The sequence below is a fragment of the Triplophysa rosa genome, linkage group LG23 (assembly GCF_024868665.1).
Source record: "Triplophysa rosa linkage group LG23, Trosa_1v2, whole genome shotgun sequence".
Lineage (NCBI taxonomy): Eukaryota > Metazoa > Chordata > Actinopteri > Cypriniformes > Nemacheilidae > Triplophysa > Triplophysa rosa.
The window spans coordinates 17041763-17062045 of NC_079912.1; the positions used below are offsets into that span (position 1 = coordinate 17041763).

A 20283-nucleotide genomic window follows, 5' to 3' on the forward strand; every position below is an offset into this window, starting at 1 on the left:
AGGGCCCTAACAAAACTTGTGTAATGTATTCCTTTCAGAGCGTGTCAGGGTTATGCTTACGTAAATACAGTAACTAATGAAACTAGATTTTCTAGCAATGGACAGACTAAGACGTAATAAACTTATTCATTTCTTTGTCTATCACTCTGAATATGAGAGAGGTGAAAGGACATAATTATCCTGAATCACAGAGTCAGACTCAAAGAATAAAGAGATTAAATGCTTTGTTTAAACCGGCAGCCTCCTCGTTCTTTATGTTCATTGAGTGTGGCCACAGGTCCCATTCGTGCTTATAGACGGTTTTCATCGGATGCACGCATCGCCCGAAGTTAACTTCCAGTCTGTCTTTGGATAAAATAAAAAAATATTTTACATTTAATTTATTTTAATATTTTATTGTATATTACTCGTATTAAATTACATTAAAACTACTCAGCAGTAATCGATTCTTTGTGGAGGTCTACCGGAAGTTAAGTTTGGGCCACATAATGTTTGTTTGTTGTTGCCGCTGAAACTGTCTATAAAGTGGCATTACACGCTTTGACAATGTCTATATTATTACCTGATCTTTAGAGACCCAGAGGAGTCAATGGAAGAGACTAGAGGAGATGATTTTTGGGTCTTTTAAAATGTGGTTGTTTTTCTTTTTAATGATATGTAAATAGAAAACGTTTACACTGCGTAAATTGCTCCACCTTCTTTCCAAAGAAGCCAGACGTCAAAGTTTAAATGATGCCCTGGGGCCTGAAAGGACTGAGACAGGAAGGATTACTGAAAAACTGAAAGGCCTTTGTCTTACAACTGACACAAATTGAAAGCTGAACCTTGACCCCGTTATTGGGAATTTAACAGTTATGCTTCCTAAACAATTCAAAAACGTGTGAATGTGAGGAGGAAATGATCCTCACAAAATGATAACTGCAAAATGAAGACGTCACGGTTTTCCACCTTCAACACGTAAACGTCATAAATTTGATCCAGTAAACACACAAGTCGAAACCTTAATCCAAAGGTTTTAGACAGCTTTACACAAAATTAATTTGACCTACTCTTCCTTAGAAAAGAAAATAAGAGAATCTTTTGTTCGTGTGATTCATCCCACCCCTTCAGTGACTTGAAACGTTTACAAACAAACCCTGGCCATGTGGGTTTCTATGAAAACTGGTATTTGTAGTTTCCTGCACCTCTAGTGCCATGGAACCATCCGCACTAATAACTACACTTCCCACAATCCACTGCGCGATCAGATGATTCCCGTTCGTGTTTTTAGGATGTGATGATGGCAATAAAGCGCCCAGCGGACCGTTTTTTTCCAGCAGATCTTTTTGGCACTGTTCTGGGATAGAGAGATGACAGCCGAAGGGTAGACGTGGAGACTTTTCTAGCCTGATTTTCTTTTGTTTTTTTACGATTTATATATTAATAAAACTTTCACAAGAACGTTTGTTTTTCAAAACAGGTGAGATTATGCTTGTGATAATATTACAAAAGTTTGTTGTCTTTTGCACGGCAGGTTTTTTAGATTTGGCTGTTTAATTTTCTATTTTATTTTTATAGCACATATAAAAGTTCTGTTTTTTATCAGTATAGGTTATGTTATAATTTAAAAGACCTATTGTTAAAAAAAGTATATATTTTTATTTATTATTTAATAGTTGTTGATTTTAAATCAATCAGTCCCAGACAACAATGCGGAATTTTGACACTTGTAAAATTGTTTAATATTAATGTATATTATGCTTGTATATTAGTTCCTCATACACAGATAATCTGACTTTGACAGCGTGGCTACACAGTATGGCTATGCATAACTGCGACACAAAAACACGATTGTTTGTTACTTTGGCACTTAACGTAAACTCGCGGTATAATAATGCTATTGTATAATAATATTGTACATAACGTGTGGTTTTGTTATGACAAAATTGATATGACATAGTCAGTTAACACGTGGTGGCAGGTCAACTTCTAAAGTCGATGTTGTTGACGCTTCAAAAGTTCTTTGTTTTGATCCTGTCGTTGAATACGGAAGTGACCGCTAGAGGGCAGCACTAAAACCAGCATGTTCATGCTAAAGGTGAACTTACCTGAGGCAAAAGAGGACAATGAGGGAAACAAGGGGTTGCCAGGTTGTCATGACAGTGTCAGCATAAAATAGATCTGCTGGAATGTTTTGTGACTTTCTATGCATTTATTAAAAACTACATTTCTAAATATGTACACCAATTCAGTTAAAGTGTCATTTAAGAAAATACATTTCTGTTGCATTTGTCAAGTTGGCCAACATGGCAACATTTTGTTTGTTGACGTATCCATTTAAGATATGCCTGTAGGGCTACAGGGCATGGTTGTTATTGTAAGCTTATTTTTAGGTAAAACAGCATCTTCATGTTTTGTCACAAATCGCAACACACAGGTTGGAGAAGTAATGACTCATAAATATGACTCGATGCATATAACCCGTTCATGAATTTCCTGATGAAATGAATCTTTTTGTTTTCTTTCCAGCAGCATCTTTTCATATTGTCTGTAGGGGCTTGTGCCTCACTGGTTTGACAGCAATGGTACTTATTCTGGGCAGAAGACTGAACCGGGAGGACTCTGGAGTCCGTGAGTCTCCAGCAGTCAAGCGAAAGGTTCTGGAGGTGGACAACAAGACTCTTAGCAGTCACGATGTGTTCGATTTCTCCTCCGGCCCGTGCCACTCGGAGAGCATCCTACAGATGTTCAATGAGTTCCGTGACGGGCGTGTATTCACCGACGTGGTGATCAGCGTGGAAGGTCGTGAGTTCCCATGTCACCGCCCCGTGCTGTCGGCCTGCAGCAGTTACTTCCGCGCCATGTTCTGCAACGACCACCGGGAGAGCCATGAGATGCTGGTAGAGATCAACGGCATCCGTGCCGAAGCCATGGACACCTTCCTGCAGTACGTTTACACCGGACGTGCCCGCATTACCACCGAGAACGTTCAGTTTCTCTTTGAGACCTCCAGCCTCTTCCAGATCGGCACCTTGCGCGATGCCTGCGCCAAGTTCTTGGAGGACCAGCTTGACCCTTGCAACTGCTTGGGCATCCAGCGTTTCGCAGACGCGCACTCCCTCAAGCTGCTCGCCAGCCGTTGCCGTTCTTATGCGCTGCAGTGCTTCGCCGACGTGGCCCAACATGAGGAATTCTTGGACTTGCGTAAGGAAGAATTGGAAGAGTACATCGCCAGTGATGAGCTTGTGATCGGAAAGGAGGAAATGGTTTTTGAGGCTGTGATACGTTGGGTGTACTTTGACGTGGACCACCGCCGAATCATGCTGAAGGACCTTCTCAACCACGTCCGTCTGCCCCTGCTGCATCCAAATTATTTTGTGCAGACGGTGGAAGGTGACCAGCTGATCCAAAATGCCCCAGAGTGCTATCAGCTTCTCCACGAAGCCAGACGCTACCACGTGTTGGGGAATGAGATGATGTCACCGAGGACTCGTCCACGCAGGTATGACGACGTGTAACCTTTGTGTGCTTTTAAATGTATGACCTAGAAATGTACACAAATGCAATCACCTTCTTTATCTATGTGTCCATCTTTACGTGCACCAAATGTACCAATCGGTTCAAAGAGAAATGATAAGTTCACTGAGACACGTGAAGAGTCTTTCATGAATTCTTTGCTTTTTTTAGGCAAACCGTCACTAAGAGTTTTGCAGTGTATCTAAAACATTATAGATTCTTTGAGGTTTTCTTCAGAAAATGAAAGCATGATTCAACAAGCGAGTCTGGAGTAACTTGCAGGCTTCTGTTTCAAGCCTGTTTCCCAAATCTCCAGAATAATCCAAATCACATTACGAGCACAGACAGACACAGCCAGGAGGCATTTATTCAGGACTTCTGAGTTGTTGTGCACTGCGGAAAAACGTCTCGGCAGGGCTTGCCCGTGCACATTCTTCCTCCAACCTTCATAACACATAAACACCTGAGTTTCCAAACACGCTCCCGTTGACCCTGCCCGTATGCAGCGCGTGCGCTTTGTTGTTGTTATGTTAGGAAAACAGAACGGTTGCGTTATGCTCTGAGCTTAACGTCTGTTGGCCTGGAACCTGTCTGAATGTGATTCACTCAAAGATCTGCCAACGCTTATTTATTAACATCTTTATTATCGTCTGCTTGAAGAGAGGTGTAACACAATCATTAGGATTATAGCGGCAGCCCCGGTCTCACGCAACCAGCTGAACCTTGCCAAAAACTGAACGCTTTCATGCATGACTGATCGAGACAAAAGAGAGAGTTTTGTTTGCAAACTCCATGTTTTTTTATTTATAAAAAAGAATACTGTCAAAATGCCTGCTCAGCTTCTGAAGACTCTGTGATAGAGTTAAAACGTCAGACGGGTGTCTGGCTGTTTACAGTTGGCAGAGAGCTGCTGTTCTACTTCCTCTGTTTCCAGGCAGATTTGGGATGGTTCTTCTTCATTTGAATTGTGGGATGGATGGACTGCTCTCGCTTGATTATTCTCACAGTACGGGTGAAGCAAGTTTGTTATTGATAGCTAGAACTATTACGAGAAAAAAACAATATGCTAAAATAAAGAGTTCGTCTCATTTTGTAATTCCTGAACCGACTAATTAGATGAAAAAAGATGTGAGCAACACGAGAAACGACCAACAGGATTTTGCGTTTGCCTTTAGGGCGGCATATTTGATATTGATGACACCACATAGTAATAAAGCGGCTATTTGTGTGAAACATTGTAAAAAACCACATGATATTACAGCAATATTATTTAACGAATCCACAATTCAAGGTCAGTTTAAAGCTAATTGTAGCATTAATGATGCATTTATAGCACTTTAATTGATAGTGTTTTACTGTTGTTATGAATTCAACAAATTTATCTTCAGCTTTTTTATTTCGAGACGTTTCTGAAAGTGTATTTTGTGCCATGACATGTGACGTTGAGTTATAAGGCAAACTAAAACTATATAAAATTTTGCAAGATGTTAACAACACTGGTTCAGAAACACTTCCCGTTTCAATTTTGTAACGCCACCCAAACATTAGAACAAAATACAACCAACAGAACATTTAAAACGGACTCAAAATGGTAAAAAAACAACATCTTCAAGTCTTAAAGGAACAGTTCACCCAAAAATGGAAATTCTGTCTTTATTAATTCACTGTTCCAAATCTGTATAAATTTCTTTGTTCTGATAAACACAGAGAAAGATATTTGGAAGAATGCTTGTAGCCAAACAGTTCTTGGCCAGCATTGACTACCATAGTAGGAAAAATTGCTTTATAAATTTCAAGATACAGTTCAGGGGCACTTTTGACTACCATTGTCATTTTTTCTACTATGGTAGTCAATGCTGGCCAAGAACTGTTTGGTTACAAGCATTCTTCCAAATAATGTAATATGATGACTAAATTTGTATGGTTGAACTGTCCTTGTAATTATATATGTAAAAAAAACTGAGAGATTAAATCAGGAGAGGCTTCTGGACCAGTAATGTTTACATCTTGCTTCTTGCAAAATGGTCTATACTGATTCTGAACACAAACATGCATGATAAAAGCGAATCAGAAATTGAAAACAAAAATATAAAGTAAGAACTGCTGACAATTTTCAAATGCAGTGCACACAGAATAATTACACAAACATGAAAGACCCATCGGATGTTTGCATGAACTGGCCGAGGAATTGGCCGTAGCGCTGCTCATTTCTTTTCCCCGGCGGGAGGGCATTCAAAGTTCAGCTCTAACTTTAGCGTCCTGACTCGTACACTCTGTAACCCCTGATCATTTACACAGAGAGCGCAGTCTTCTGTGCAAATGATTTCACAGAAAAAAGGATGGGAGGGGGTTACTTCTGGATGAACGCGTGAGCCTGTGGACTGGAGAATGTGTGTTGTGCTTCAGGACAGTGTTCACAGATTTGTGCATGTGATTGTGCACCCTTGTCTTTACGCCTACTAGAGAGAAAAACAAATGAAAAATATGCAATAAATAATAAATACATAATGACAGGTGCCCTCAGCTTATTGTGTGGTTCACCAAATATGACCCCTTTGTTTTAAAATGACTTTTGAGTAATACTGTAATAAAAAAAATCGGATCATATGTCCCTGCAGGTCTACTGGATTTTCAGAGGTTATCGTTGTAGTTGGGGGATGCGAAAGAATGGGGGGTTTCAACCTGCCCTACACCGAATGTTATGATCCTGTGACCGGTGAATGGAAATCTTTAGCCAAACTCCCAGAATTCACCAAATCGGAGTATGCCGTGTGCGCGCTCAGGAATGACATTCTGGTCTCAGGTGAGCATCTATTCTATTATTTTATTCGAGTTTTTATTTATTTCATGATGGATGGTTGAGAGGTATAATACATGTATGATGTCAATCGGTTTCCCACATCTTTAATTTCTCTGTCAATTCTCGTTGATGACGCAGTTTGATGTTTAACTCTCAGGGGGTTTAATCCGCAGGGCTTGTTAGACACAGCAGGGCTCCACGCATATCAGGGCAGGCGAGCGGGTTCAGCGAAAAAGACCTGATTAAAAGAGACGGGCTGCCAGCTATCTGAGAGAGGAAAAACACCGAGAGAGTGTGTGAGGGGAAGGAGGCGGGGTGTTTACATTCGGCATGTGCCAAGCAAGCACCTGTTTCCATGAGAACTGAGTCCTGCTAGTTAATACTTTTTAACTCTCTCACTCCTTCCCCACACATTTTACGTCTTCTTTCAAGTTTGATTAGTAAAGTTGAGCTGGGACCAGCCAAAGTTTTCTAAGTCAGGTCATGAGTGTGTTGAATATACCGTAGCGATCAAAACAAAAGCTTAGACACAATTGTTCATTCTTTACTTAAATGTGGAACATATTACGGCATTGGTAGCATGAAATAAAATGCATGATTTTGATTTACTTTAGATTAAAGTAGCTTAGGTTTTGTTTATAATTGTATCCGTTCATCAACGGGGCATTTTCTAAACCACGTTCACGAGGCGCCGCCTTACATGATGCTTCATAAACGGTATTGAAGAGCTTCCATGAAAGAGAATTGCTTATCGAATGTGTTTTCTTTAAAGCTTATTTCAAGCCTTCAGATTAAAAAGTTAAGACCATAAACATACGTACATTGTCAAGTTTATCTTGACCTGCAGATTGAGATAACTGATATGGTACATGATAGGAAATACAGATTTGGTTCAGTAGTTTTGTTGTAGGCTGTATATACTGCACTGCTGGTCTTTCTAGATGAACTGGAACATTTTCGAAGATGAATTAACTTTAATTGACAGCCAGACACAACCACACACACACAGATACTAGCCAAGTATGATTTACGGTTATTCTTTTTATTGCATAATGTGATTCGTCAGAACGAAAACATGTTTCTGGTTGAGCTGGTATTATTCACGGAAATAGGTGCAGAAATGTTTTTGTATGACATATGCAACCAGGAAAATTCACCAAATTGTGTCACGTGTCATTGACCTTTTGACCTCACTATGCATGATAGAGACAGTGTGTGTTCACCGAGCGTTAAAGTGAGTGTATTATGGGATGTAAAAGGCTGGTGCTGACCAACTGGTGGTACAATTTCAGGGGGGAGAATCAACAGCAGAGATGTGTGGATGTATAACTCCCAGCTCAACATGTGGATCAGGGTGGCGTCGTTGAACAAAGGCCGCTGGAGACACAAAATGGCCGTCCTGTTGGGAAAGGTCAGTCCATTTACCTTTACTTTTGTACACATAGATCAAAATATTACATTTTATGTCTCAAAACATCTTCGACAGATGCTTACAAGGCCACTGATCGGGTCACTGGTAGCAGAGAAATAATGCAATTCCTATAACCATATTATGTGTGATGTTAGGATAGTAAAACTCAATTGTTTAAGAGGGATGGTAAAGTCTTCCCAAACATTTTGTTATTAAGGTCAAAGGGGGTGTATCCAATATAATCTTTTGCCTCGTATTCGTCAATCATTTAATTGCATCTAGTCAAATACAACATGTATAAAACAGAAGAACATGAAGGAAACTTTGAAAGGTCAATAAACATAAAAAGAAAAGAAAGCATTAAGGATGAATATGCTTGCAATGAGACTACAAATGGTTTGTGCGGCCCACAATGTGTTTTGTGAAGTGAGTAATTGGCTGCTAAGAACATGAAACCATCAAAGATATTTTGAAAACAATTATAAACTCATTAATAATAATACATATTAATGTTTGATGTTCAGGTCATTGTAAATGTGGGTTCTGAAGCTAAACCAGTTAAAAGCCATTGCTTAGCTATGGTATAGAGTTCCCATCGGGCCAGAGGGAGAAGGACCAACCCAAAAACATGTACCCTGTGAATTTATGTGATAGTCATGCCACAAGAAGACGCTCTCAAGTTGCTCTGTGGTTTCCTCTGACCGTGAGAGTTATTTCTCACGTTCACAAATGGGTGTTGGTGGGGTTTCTATTTATTTAACTTGTAAACATGATCCCACCCTTATGATTGATCGTCTGTTTGTCTTCTTCTGTCTTGTATTTTGTTTCTTCGTGTTCTCTTTATCATGCATTCGTCTTGCATTGCATTTAAGCTATACTTTTCACAGGTAGATTCCCTGGAAAGCAAACCCACCTTGGTGTTGCTAGCAGCACCAGGCCAGTTAAACTGTAGGATCTCTATCACTTTAAAGCTTCTCCCTGTTTCTATTGTTTTCTTTTGCTGCTCGTTCCTTCCTATTAAATGATGACATCATTCATAATTCAACCTCTCCCTTGAAGCTGGTTGACTTTGCAGTTTTTTTCCGCGACTGTCATCAGAGTCATCAGATGTCAACAGGGAACGTGTTGAGATCTATGCGCTTCAAATGATATTTCATCATTCATGTCAATCCGGTTTCGTAATTTCTTAACATCCACAGTCCCCGTGATTGATTGATTTTGGCAGGGGGTTGAATCTGTCATGTAGATCAGTCGGGCACGTTGTTCTGTGCTGTTGTGAAAGATCCGATGCATTTTGTTTTCAGCTCAGCAAGGAGGATTTTTAGAACAAACTGAACGGGTCAATAAATGAAGTGTGTTGTTTTGAATAGAACGACTGAGCCAACAAAAAAACGTCTTGTGCAATAACTAATTTGCATGTGCTGTAAGTCATTTCCAACTGTCGGTGTAACGCCTTTCTATTGGTTTGGTTTGGTTTTCAGATTTTTGTCTCGGCTCACTGTCTCTGGGCGTCTGATAAAATCTCCGATTCTTTGTTTCTTTTCAGTGACAAAAGACTTGAATTATCTATTGGGATAAACCGTCTAAAACTATTTATGCGTTGTTTTCAAGTACTGATTGTTTACTTTACACCAATTGTTTTCATAAATGTAGTTTTAATAAAATATGATTTATTACGACTTTGACTCGTGTCAGGATGGCTCGGATCTGTTAAGATGTACAGTATGTGTGTTTATGATGCATATAAGTGTGTGTGTGTGGTACAAAATAACAATGATGACTTAAACGAGGAATGAATCACATCCTCAACATCCTGTCAGCTTACATTTGTTGATGTAACGTTCTTTTCATCACGAGAAAAATACATCGAAGTTCAGACAAAAGAGATGTAATACAGTTCAACCACAGGGTGCCTTTATTTACACTGACTGAAAAAAGGTTCGAAAGCTAGACAGCACTAAGTTTTTCAGTTTTGTGTCAACTTTTGTGTTTTTTTTATCATTTTTCTCAATAACGTGTGCGTCTAAACAAAGAGATCCTCAGCAAGCACGTGGCTTTGTTTTGTATAAGTGCCGTGTTGCCCATTCCTTGTTCCAGCATGTTCGTGCACCACTACTGGTACGACCGGTTTTCTCGGTTTTTCCATTACGGGAAACATGTTTACCTTCTTTCTTTTGAACGATGTGGAAACGTGAGGCAGAAGAAAGAGGGTACCATATCCTCAGGGTTCTTTGTGTTCCACGTGTTTTCGGAGAGAGAGAGAGTTACAGAGATCAACAGAACTAAAGGTCTCGAAAAGTTACGCAAACAAGATAGAGTGATGTGTTACAACACTTTGAACTTCCTAGAGGTCATGTTCTTGCAATACAAAGCAGAGATGTTTTGACTATAGACCAATCAGACAAACTGATTAATTGATTGATAACGGCTTGTTTTGAAGTTATCGGTAATGATAATAAATTGAGGTCTCAACTAACAGCCTTGCTAGTAAGTAATAACTTTACATTATATCATTCCATTTGTTTTATTATTATTAAAGTAAATGTTATTTTTAAAACTATGCATTTCTTTTAATTGTTTGTTCATACGTATCCTTAGCATTACGTTGAAGGTCCAGTGTGTACATTTTTGGAGGATCTTTTGACAGAAATGCAATGTAATATCCATAACTATGTCTTCAGATGTGTATAAAGACCTTACAAAATGAAGCGTATGTTTTTATGACCTAAGAATGAGCTATTTCTATCTACATTCACCACGAGTCCCCTTGCATGGAATTCACCATGTTGTTTCTACAGTAGCTCTAAACTGCTCTACAGAGCGTGTTTCGTAAATATGTTATCTCATTCGACAAAGAAGCGAAAACGTGACGACATCTTCGTCCTGTGTCAGCCACCGTAGTGCTTCAAAAGGGAGGGGGTGGGGTGGAGTGAGCCATTGGTTGCAATTTGCAACCTCACCACTAGATGCCCCTATCTCTCGAACAAAATCTGGTCGAAACGACAATTCATTCAAAAGCGGAATGTGATATTGTTCTTGCAAATACTGTACATCATCAGTCTGTTGGATCTGTTTTGTCTAGTACACTTACACAGGAACACGGGTTTGTCTTTTGGCGCATTGTTATGCGTCATGCAATGCAGCGACAGCTGCAGGGAATGCATTGATCCCGTTTTAAAATCAATTTGTGAATATGCATACAAAAGACTAAACCGTAGTTCTTGTTTAACCAGATCTGCATGCTCCATTTCAGTTGTCAGTTGTGTCATCAACACGTCGAACGTCATGTTTACCATTTAAAACCTTTAAGAACTGTTTGAATGTATTTACATTACGCAACAATATACAATAATAAGGATGCATGGCATTAGGCAGTCACTGGGTGAAAGGGATTGTTCACCCAAAAGTAAAAATTCGGTCATCATTTATTCACCCTTATGTTGTTCAGCACCTGTATACGACTAAGTTGTGAAACACAAAAGATATTTTAAGAAATGTCTCTGTGTTTTTGTGTCCACACAATGAAAGTCAGTGGGGTCCAATGTTGACCAACATTCTTCAAAATATCTTCCTATGTGTTCTGCAGAAGAAAGCAATTCATACAGGTTTAGACATTTTTTATGTCCACTCATCCACGGGACCCAAACTGGCCCTTTTGCTTATGCTAACACGTCATGTTTCTCTGCAGGTGTATGCTGTAGGTGGATACGACGGTCAATCTCGACTGAGCAGCGTTGAATGCTACGACTCGTTCTCGAACCGCTGGACAGAAGTGGCATCCATGAAGGAAGCCGTCAGCTCGCCAGCCGTCGCCAGCTGTGTCAATAAGCTGTTTGTGATTGGAGGAGGACCCGACGACAACACATGCTCCGATAAGGTTTGTAGACATTGACGCAGACGGTTAAGAAAGAACACAAACACTTAGCGTGTCTGTGGGTCATAGTGGAGTTACAGCATGTAAACATGACGTTTATTTTTGGGTCACGGTGGAGGGTGTGACATCCTTTGTTTGTGGATTTCTTGAACATTGCAGTGAATCATAATCGTATGGTTTTATTTGATAGACACGTCAACGTTGAAATGTGTTGACTTTTATATGCTGTCTTTATTACTGTTGTAAAATCGTAATAAACGATTTTGATTTTCTTTCTTAAACTTTAAGAAAGTTAAAGTCAAGTTCAGTAACTTAACCTAACACAGGTTCAAAGGTCCTTCAAAACAACATGTCAAACTGTCCCGAGACCGAACTGTTCAAATACGTCTAGCTGACAAATGACAGGAAAGGGCAGTTTACAATACTATTTCTATGGTAACTGCGAGAGCAGATTGTGTGCGAGCGAAACCGCATCAATGGCTTAGATCCCATGAGTGACTACTGAAAGCACCAGCCATTAGATTCTCCCCATTGTTACATGATGGCAGCTTGTTTACATTACACTGCGGTCAGAAAGAGTTTTCCCTTTGTATCACGCTCTTGCCCACACTGAACAATAGAGATCCATCAAATGGGCTGACCGCTGCCCCCTACTGAAGATGTGATGTTATGACCATCTGACCTGGATCTGTCAGGCCTGCTCTGATACATTCTCCAGGTGTCTCTTTGGAGAGAAGCAATAAGCCGCAGATATTTCATTGGGTTCCCTTAAGACATTTACTGGGATTCGGTCTGCACCCCAGGTCGCAACCTGTTTTAAACTACTTCCTGCTATTTCCATAACTGTTTAAAGCAGATGTTTGGAGGCATAATTCTACTAAGCAAACAGCTTTGTGTGTTTTGGATGTTTGTTGTGATGTTTGGTTAGGATATTAAAGGGGAAGTCTCTATCCTGAGGGAATTTATGTTCTGGATAACGCTGGAGAGCTTCCTGCTTCGTTATATGAAATGTGTGATGGTTCCGCCCATCTTGATGATGATTGGATAAAACATGATAGGGGGTGTGGTTTGTGTAATTTGACTATGCCTGTTGTTGCAGTCACGTTCCTGATAATGTGTTGTGCCCCTATAATACTACGAGAGAGAGAGAGAGAATGGTGTCCAAGCGATTATATTTCCTTTTTAGGAACCACAATTGCGGAGTTGTTTTTGTGAGTGGGTTTCACGAAAAGCCCCTCAGAGTGGGTTTCAAATTTTTACCACCTTAAAAACTAGTCGTCTATGGAGCATTTATCAATAAACATTGACCGAACCCTCATTTTTCATGTGACGGGTGGTTTTATGTATGTCTGCTGCTCCTGGAACTTGGTTCTCTTAGAATTATTTTGTAGCCTGAAGGTTTCAAACCCGTCGCGTATGTTTTTTTTCCAGCAGTTTAGTTAATTCATCGCAGATGTAATCTTTTGTAATGCCACTGTGTGTTTTCCCCCAGGTCCAGTGTTATGACCCTGAATCTGATTCCTGGTTGCTAAGGGCCAACATTCCCATCGCTAAGCGATGCATCACGGCTGTATCTCTGAACAATCTCATCTATGTTTCTGGAGGTCTGACCAAATCCATCTACTGTTACGACCCCACTGAAGATTACTGGATGCACGTGGTGCACACGTTCAGCAAACAGGTAAAAGAAAACGTGTCGTAGGGGTTTGAAGGTCTCGACAGTGACGCTGCCTACGGTTTACAGCAAGTTTGGTTCCAAAAGTAGTTTTCCAAATTAATTTCCCAGGCATCAAAAATGATTGAGCGCATTTGGAATGAAAAAAAATGACCGCTCCCAAAGGATTATGGGTAGTGTGTAGTACTTGACAAGAAGTTCACCAACTGAAGTTTAAATCACACTAGGATTTATGCCATCTGCATCTGTCGCCACATTTCTATCAGAATCAATTTGATCTGGAATAAATATAAATATTAATAGAATTTATTCTAAAATTGAGTGGGCCTGAAATTGCCTTCTGTCTTTGTGTAACATGTTCTCTCTCTTGTCTTTCAGGAAAGTTGCGGTATGTCGGTATGTAACGGTAAAATCTATATCCTGGGTGGGCGTGGTGAAACCGGAGAGGCGTCAGACACCATCCTGTGTTACGACCCGTCCACCGGCATCATCACAGGTGTTGCCGCCATGCCCCGGCCCATTTCTTACCACGGCTGCGTCACTATCCACCGCTACAATGAGAAGTTCTACCATTCATGACACTACAGAAACAAACACACTATAGGGACATAAACAAGCTGAGCTCTATAGATAAGGTAGCGTAATGATAGATAAGTTAAGCTAAATTTCAAATTCTCTCAGTTCACAAGCTTTAAGTCAGTAGACCCATCAGTTAAATCACAATAACCTATTTTATAGTCCAGTTTAAGCATTCACATTTGGATATTAAAGACTCAATGGTCGGTTAAAGTAAACGTTTTACATTCTGTCACCATGACCGAGATAAGAGACCGGTTTAACAGTATCAGATTTGAATACACTCAAAATATGATCCAAATGCCTCCAAACGGATTGAACGCAGACTGATGTCTGGAGGGAAAACGGCGTTTGGCTTTGGGTCGATTCTGATCTATAGATTCTGTGGTCTGGTTCACCTCTGCTCTCCTTGACCGTTGCCTCCATTTGTGATTTCTTTTTTCGTTACAGTACTATTGCATTTTTATTTTGTATTTTAATAACTTTGTGTGGTGTCTGGGGTTGTTTTTGAGTGGGTGAATGGTGTGTTTTTGTGGCAAGTGGTTGTGATGTTGGACCCTTGTGTATATAAAAAATGTGTGTGAGAACATTCAGCACAGTGTGTGTGAGAGAGTTCGAGGATGATGATGTGACAGAATTTGATCTTTTTGCAGGAACCACTTCTATGGTGTTGTGCCCACTAAGAATCTAATCTATAATGTTTCTAAAAATGTTGTGTTACGTATGCATGCACGTATCTGGGTGATATAATTTTTTTTATACATTGTGGTTATGAAATTTATCTTACTTAATATTTCTTTTAAGTAATCTTCATGGATGTTTCTTTAGATTTCATGAGAGTCCTGCATTGATTAAATATTGCATGTTTGTAAGCGAATCATTTGTGTGAATCACTTTTTTAAGTTATTTATTCTTGGTAAAAGTCGGAAAGCCCCAACCGTGCACTTAAGGTGTCTTGTCTTTATATATATATATATATATAAATATCTGTGTCCAGGATGTAAATATACGTTAAAGCCGTCTTCAGGTTTACTGTATCAGTAAGTTTTGCAATGGTGATGCATCTGGCCAAACGGCCAGTTCACACTCTCGCCTTCCTCGAGACAACCTTGCATTTTCTCTGGCTTACAATGACTTCAGCTAAGATATGTGTGCGTGGAGCAGGGTACAGAACATGACGTTACAGCAAAAGATTGTGTGGGTCATGTACGCATGGGTTTCCAAAACCAGTGACGTAATATTGCCTGCATTTATTTGGCAGAATTTGTCAGCTGCAGAACACAACCGGGCACACTGTTTTCTTCACATACTCCGACATTTATTACAGAGTGAAAGATACAGCATACACAGACGCTACAACACAACTTTTATTCTAATGCCTTTTATTGTGTGTGTGTGTGTGTGTGTGTGACTGTACTTTCTCTTTGTGTAATGAAATGTTTGGAGTAGTTTCCAAGTGTCTTTTGGTGAGTTTAAGGTTTTCCTATTGTTGTGTCTGATCAATCTTATAAGAGAATTTTCAGTCGCTAAAAGCCATAGAATGAGTGCTTTTTATTTGTAAACCTGTCCTTGTAGGGTATTAAATTATGTGTGCATGCCCAAAAAAAACGATTTAACTCGTACGTCAAACAATGCCTATTGTTAAGGATGTGCTTAAGCGCTAATAGTGGTGACAGTTTTGGTGGCAGAGGGAAGTGCTAAATATTACTCAAGTGCATTTTAAGAAAATACGTTTTTGTGCCTTGTGGCAGAATAATAGACTCTTGACAACTAGCCAAAGATGTTTGATTGGTTCTGTCTGTTAATTCTTGCACAATGTTGTGTTTATATTGTGTCCTCGTTTTTTATGTATCAAACTTCTGAGTAATAGCCTAATGCAATGTACGTGCCCATTTTCCTCAATAAAGCATATTTTTTAGAATGGATTTGCAAATGAGTGTCATGTATTTTTTTGATATTCAAAATCTCGAAAGACTTTGATAAACCACCAACCCGAAGCATATTAGTGTTTCTGTGGCTGAAAAATGTACAAATGTAATATGGTCTTCCTTATAGTCATGTCCTGATAGCACATGTTGGAGGTTAAAAGGTCTTGGATCATGTTCCCATGATGTACTGTATGTTCCAATCCCTTTATCTTGCTAACTGAGACATTGATTTGTGTACTCTTGCTTTGAATATTAACCGTCAGCTAACTGAAAAGAAAAAGAAGACGCCATGGTAGTCAAACAAAGAGGTTTTTCATCTGCAAAGATGAAAAGATAATGAATGACATGGCACCTGCAGAGAAATGCCCACCTGCTGGATCTTCCCGCAGTTTCACACACAACCCCGGCAAAAGAGCAGGAGGTAAAACTGTAAACGGTCACCGCTGGAAACAGAAGAGACTGGAAGATCCATCAGTTAGACATACTGATGTTGACAAATCACACAAGTGCTTATTACTTCAGATTAAGACTTCCTTGTGATGATTGTCTGAATTGCTAGGAAAACGACTTCTGAGTAATTCTGACTGACAATCTCAATATTTGCTCTTAGAGGAAGAACAATAAGGTATTCGTTTTGGGAACGGTCATAGCTGGCTTTTAAGCATACTTGTTGTTTTTATCATTGATTATCTTTGTGAATTTTTGTCTTTTCTTGTGAGGGCTAAATTTTAAACAAGTATAATGAGACGTGTTAAAATTGGACTTGTTTTTGAAGGGGTCCTCACTATATGAAAGACTATATGAAATCCAATGGCTGTTTTGCTTCACTCTCAAAAAGGATGGGTCAGGTAATATACTTTTTTTGTGTTTTGGAATTTTCACACATCATGAGTCGTTTTGTGTTAAATAAATTAAAGAGACAACACAAGTTTGTGTTAAAGGTGCTGAAGTTTTTTTTTCAACACTTTATCAGGCTTTTTGATAAAAATCCACATTCGCATGCATCAACATTTTAGTGATATGTTATGCTATTGCATCTATAGAGGTCCTTTTTGTGTGTGTATTTGTATAGTGTTTTTAGCAGATCATTCAACGGCCACTGATAAAAAAACTCTAGTGAACCCTTAACATATCTTGACTAGAAGCACTACAACACAACAGCATCATGAGAGAGAGAGAGAGAGAGAGAGAGAGAGAGAGAGAGAGAGAGAGTTTTTCCCCTAAGGTAGCATTGGCTTCCTTGTTCTTCCCAGACATGTGCATTACCTGGAGTCAACAACAAGTACAAAGTGGTTTGTTCAGACCTGCAGGATTGTCATCACAGACAATTCTTTTGTCCATGTAGGAAGACAAGGTTTACTTTTAACCTGCTATCTAATGTTTCCAACATTATGTTCTTACATTTTATGCAGTCATGCGTGTCCCTCACAGGGAGCACAATACAAAAAGATATGCACCTGGTAATTGTTCATGAAAGAATACGAATTAGTGAATAGAATCTAAAACAAAGATTCTGTGGGGCACATTAGGAAACATTTAACTGTTGACTCTCTTTATACCTAAATACTAACTAAAGTATACAGTGTTCAGGAGCTGTCAAGCTCTAAAAAGCGACATCAAAGGAGGCCACTTGAAATCTTTATCTCTGCCATCTTTAAAATCTCATTCAAGTTTATGCATATTTAGCTGTGGTGCGTGAAGAGACATTATGGCAAGTTTTAAAGGGAGTGATGACAAGCCTTTATCATGATGATCTGAAGCTGGAGACTTACATTTCCCTCACTAACTTTAAACATCAGTTATCCGAGCTTATTGATCGCTGCAGCTGTATATAGTCCATCGGAAATTAGCCCACCCAATCTCATCCCCATTTATTTATTATTATATATATGTATATGTGTATATATGTATGTGTTTTTTTGTGTGTGTGTATGTTTCTATGTGTGTGTGTGTATGTATGTGTGTGTGTTATTTATTATTATATATATGTATATGTGTATATATGTATGTGTTTTTTTGTGTGTGTGTATGTTTGTTTATTCCATGTGTAACTCTTTGTTGTTGTTTGTGTCGCACTGCTTTTGCTTTGTCTTGGCCAGGTCGCAGTTGTAAATGAGAACTAGCTTACCTGGTTAAATAAAGGTGAAATAAAAACAATAAAAATAAAATTATGTCGTACAACTTTTGAATAGTATTGTGAATGTTCAAATAAAAGAAAAAAAGATTGAATTTCTTTCTGTTTCAATAATTTTACTCTGTAACTTATTAAAATGAAATGAAATGAAACAAAATAAAATAATAAAAATATAAAAAAGTAACTTTAAATAGTTACACAGTAACTATAGTTAAAACAAATATCCATAAATTAATAATGATTTTTAGTAAAATTGTTATGCAAATAGTAATTAAAAATAAAACACCAAAAAACATTGTTACTCCATTTACACAATAATAAACCTGGTTAATGTAAGTAAGGGCTCATTAGATCGATGAGAAGTTTTCTATTTATCATTTTGTATTTATAAAAGCATATTGTGTTTCAAATCTGAGATAGAAATGTACTGTATAGGCCTATTGGCACTCACTGCTGATAACAAATGAGAAACCAAGCATTTTAAAAGCATGCAATTCAAATAAATAACCAGAAGGTGTCAGTATAAGACCGGTTTGTTTTACGGTTGACCGGTGTATTTTGTTCACGAGGTGTTTCTTATAGTTTTAGTTCAGAAGATCAACTCCTAGGGAAAATTAACTATTAAATTATAACAGTAAACATGTACTGTGTCTAACTATGTTTTTGGTTACTACAAATAACATAGCTGAACTATGATAAAAGAGGGTATTTTTGTGAGGGATGTGGGAGAACAAATGTGCGGAGGAGTGAGCGTTGGCTGCTATTCCCTCATCAGTCCATAGGGGTAAGCACGCTGGTGAATTGCGCAGTATTTTGAGTAGGCTTTTGAACACTGCAGAACCCCTGACAGTCCATGCAATTGGTTCTTAGCTCCTAATTCAATGCTGTTCTAGCCTGCATGTGCGTCCCAGGCCAGCCATCCTCAAAACTCACTGACGTTTTCATATTTTCACACGCATGTAATGTGGTTTTGAATACCATGACCATGCATGGATGTCTATACGTGCGCAAAACGGTTTATTGACACCGATTTGTAAACAGGGCTTTTAACATAAAAAATATTCTAAAAATGTTTGCATGATTTTGCAATATATGTGACTTTACTTATGTATATGAAATAGCTAAACCTGTCATTTAAAGCTTGTGTTCATATTTGGTTCACATAGTATACGACTTTATTATAAATAATTGTCACTAAATAATTAACATATTCATATATAATGCCATTTAGATGGTACTCATGTATTTCAAATAATCCAAAGTCATAATAATAAAATGGTGCTTTTTAGACAATCACAATAAGCCAAACTGCATACGCTTCCCATTCTTACACACATCCTGCAGCTGCGAGAGAGTGAGAGAGGCGACAGAGAGAGAAACCAGAGAAGATTCACCCTTCTAAAATATCCATGAACATGGCAAAGCATGAATTACACTTAAAAGCTGTCATTCACTGCACTCGGTGTGTATCTGAGCATCCTCAATGTGAACTAAAACATCCATATGCTTCCACACTTATAAGAGAGACTATATTATCTCTCATCTCCTGTTTAGTATGCAGGTGCATACCTGTTTCCCACCCTGTTCTGTATACGCTCCCTGCGCTCTCATTGATGTTTTGGTGGTGTTTGCGGCAGAAAGCAGGGGCGATTCCACCCTCCCCTTTCATTTATGCCTCTGTCAGCGGTGCTGTTTCTTATGAATGAGATTCAGAGTTGAATGGAAGGCAGAGGGGCTCCAGAGTCTCCCCCTAAAGACTCTCGTTACATTCAGGTCACAGAGGTCTAGTGGATAATGAAGGAAGACTCGGCTTGCATGCGCGCACGGGCTGCCCAGCCAATGGGAGGTTTCCATGGAGGATGCAGTAAAGAGAGAGAGAGAGAAAGAGAGATGTGTCAATAGAATGCTGATCTCGAGTTTCAGAATCACAGAGACCTAAGTTGGTAATATGCATAGTAAAGTCAAACTGCAAATAATTTGACAATTGTGTATGTAAAGCCGTACATGTGAGAAAAGCCCCTGAGGACCAATGTGCTTCCACTATGTCACTTGAGAACTGCGGAGACACGCAGGTAAGAAGTCTGAGGATGAATCGATGATGTCATCAGGGGATGAGATCATCCTTAGATCCATGACAAAAGACCTCCGTCTATTCCCATGTGTGAGGTTTTAAACAGTCAGATCTGTGAAAACAGACAGATTTAATTAAATATTAATTATTTCATTTAAAGTATTTCATTTAATTAATTAGAATATTCAATTGATTTATGGGTTTTTATAGGCTTGCACTGTATGACGCATTCTATTTATCTGTAAATCTGTTATTTAAAGGCATGACAAGTTTGTGCTTTTTAAATTAGAAGGCACATGTGCACACCTTCCAAATCTTA

General features: G+C 38.9%; 1 protein-coding gene across 3 annotated transcripts; it reads left to right on the forward strand.

Annotated features, from left to right (window-relative positions):
* The first annotated feature begins 1298 nt into the window (after positions 1-1298).
* Positions 1299-15758, forward strand: klhl24b (kelch-like family member 24b). 3 transcript variants are annotated; one of them, XM_057322797.1, is made up of 7 exons: positions 1299-1459; positions 2509-3481; positions 6114-6298; positions 7588-7706; positions 11395-11583; positions 13073-13261; positions 13634-15758. In XM_057322797.1, exons 2-7 carry the CDS (start codon positions 2562-2564, stop codon positions 13832-13834), a joined length of 1803 nt encoding a protein of 600 aa, XP_057178780.1. In that variant the 5' UTR covers positions 1299-1459; positions 2509-2561; the 3' UTR covers positions 13835-15758. The 3 variants fall into 3 exon arrangements, with proteins under 3 accessions (XP_057178780.1, XP_057178781.1, XP_057178779.1); XM_057322798.1 differs by having other exon boundaries at positions 2512-3481; XM_057322796.1 differs by lacking the exon at positions 1299-1459 and having other exon boundaries at positions 2484-3481.
* The last annotated feature ends 4525 nt before the right edge of the window (positions 15759-20283 follow it).

Excerpts from the sequence above, each read along its gene's own strand:
- klhl24b (XM_057322796.1), top strand. The coding sequence starts at position 2,484 with ATGAATCTTTTTGTTTTCTTTCCAGCAGCATCTTTTCATATTGTCTGT. Across the intron at positions 3,482-6,113 it reads CCGAGGACTCGTCCACGCAG|GTCTACTGGATTTTCAGAGG; the intron begins GTATGACGACGT and ends ATGTCCCTGCAG. Across the intron at positions 11,584-13,072 it reads ACAACACATGCTCCGATAAG|GTCCAGTGTTATGACCCTGA; the intron begins GTTTGTAGACAT and ends GTTTTCCCCCAG.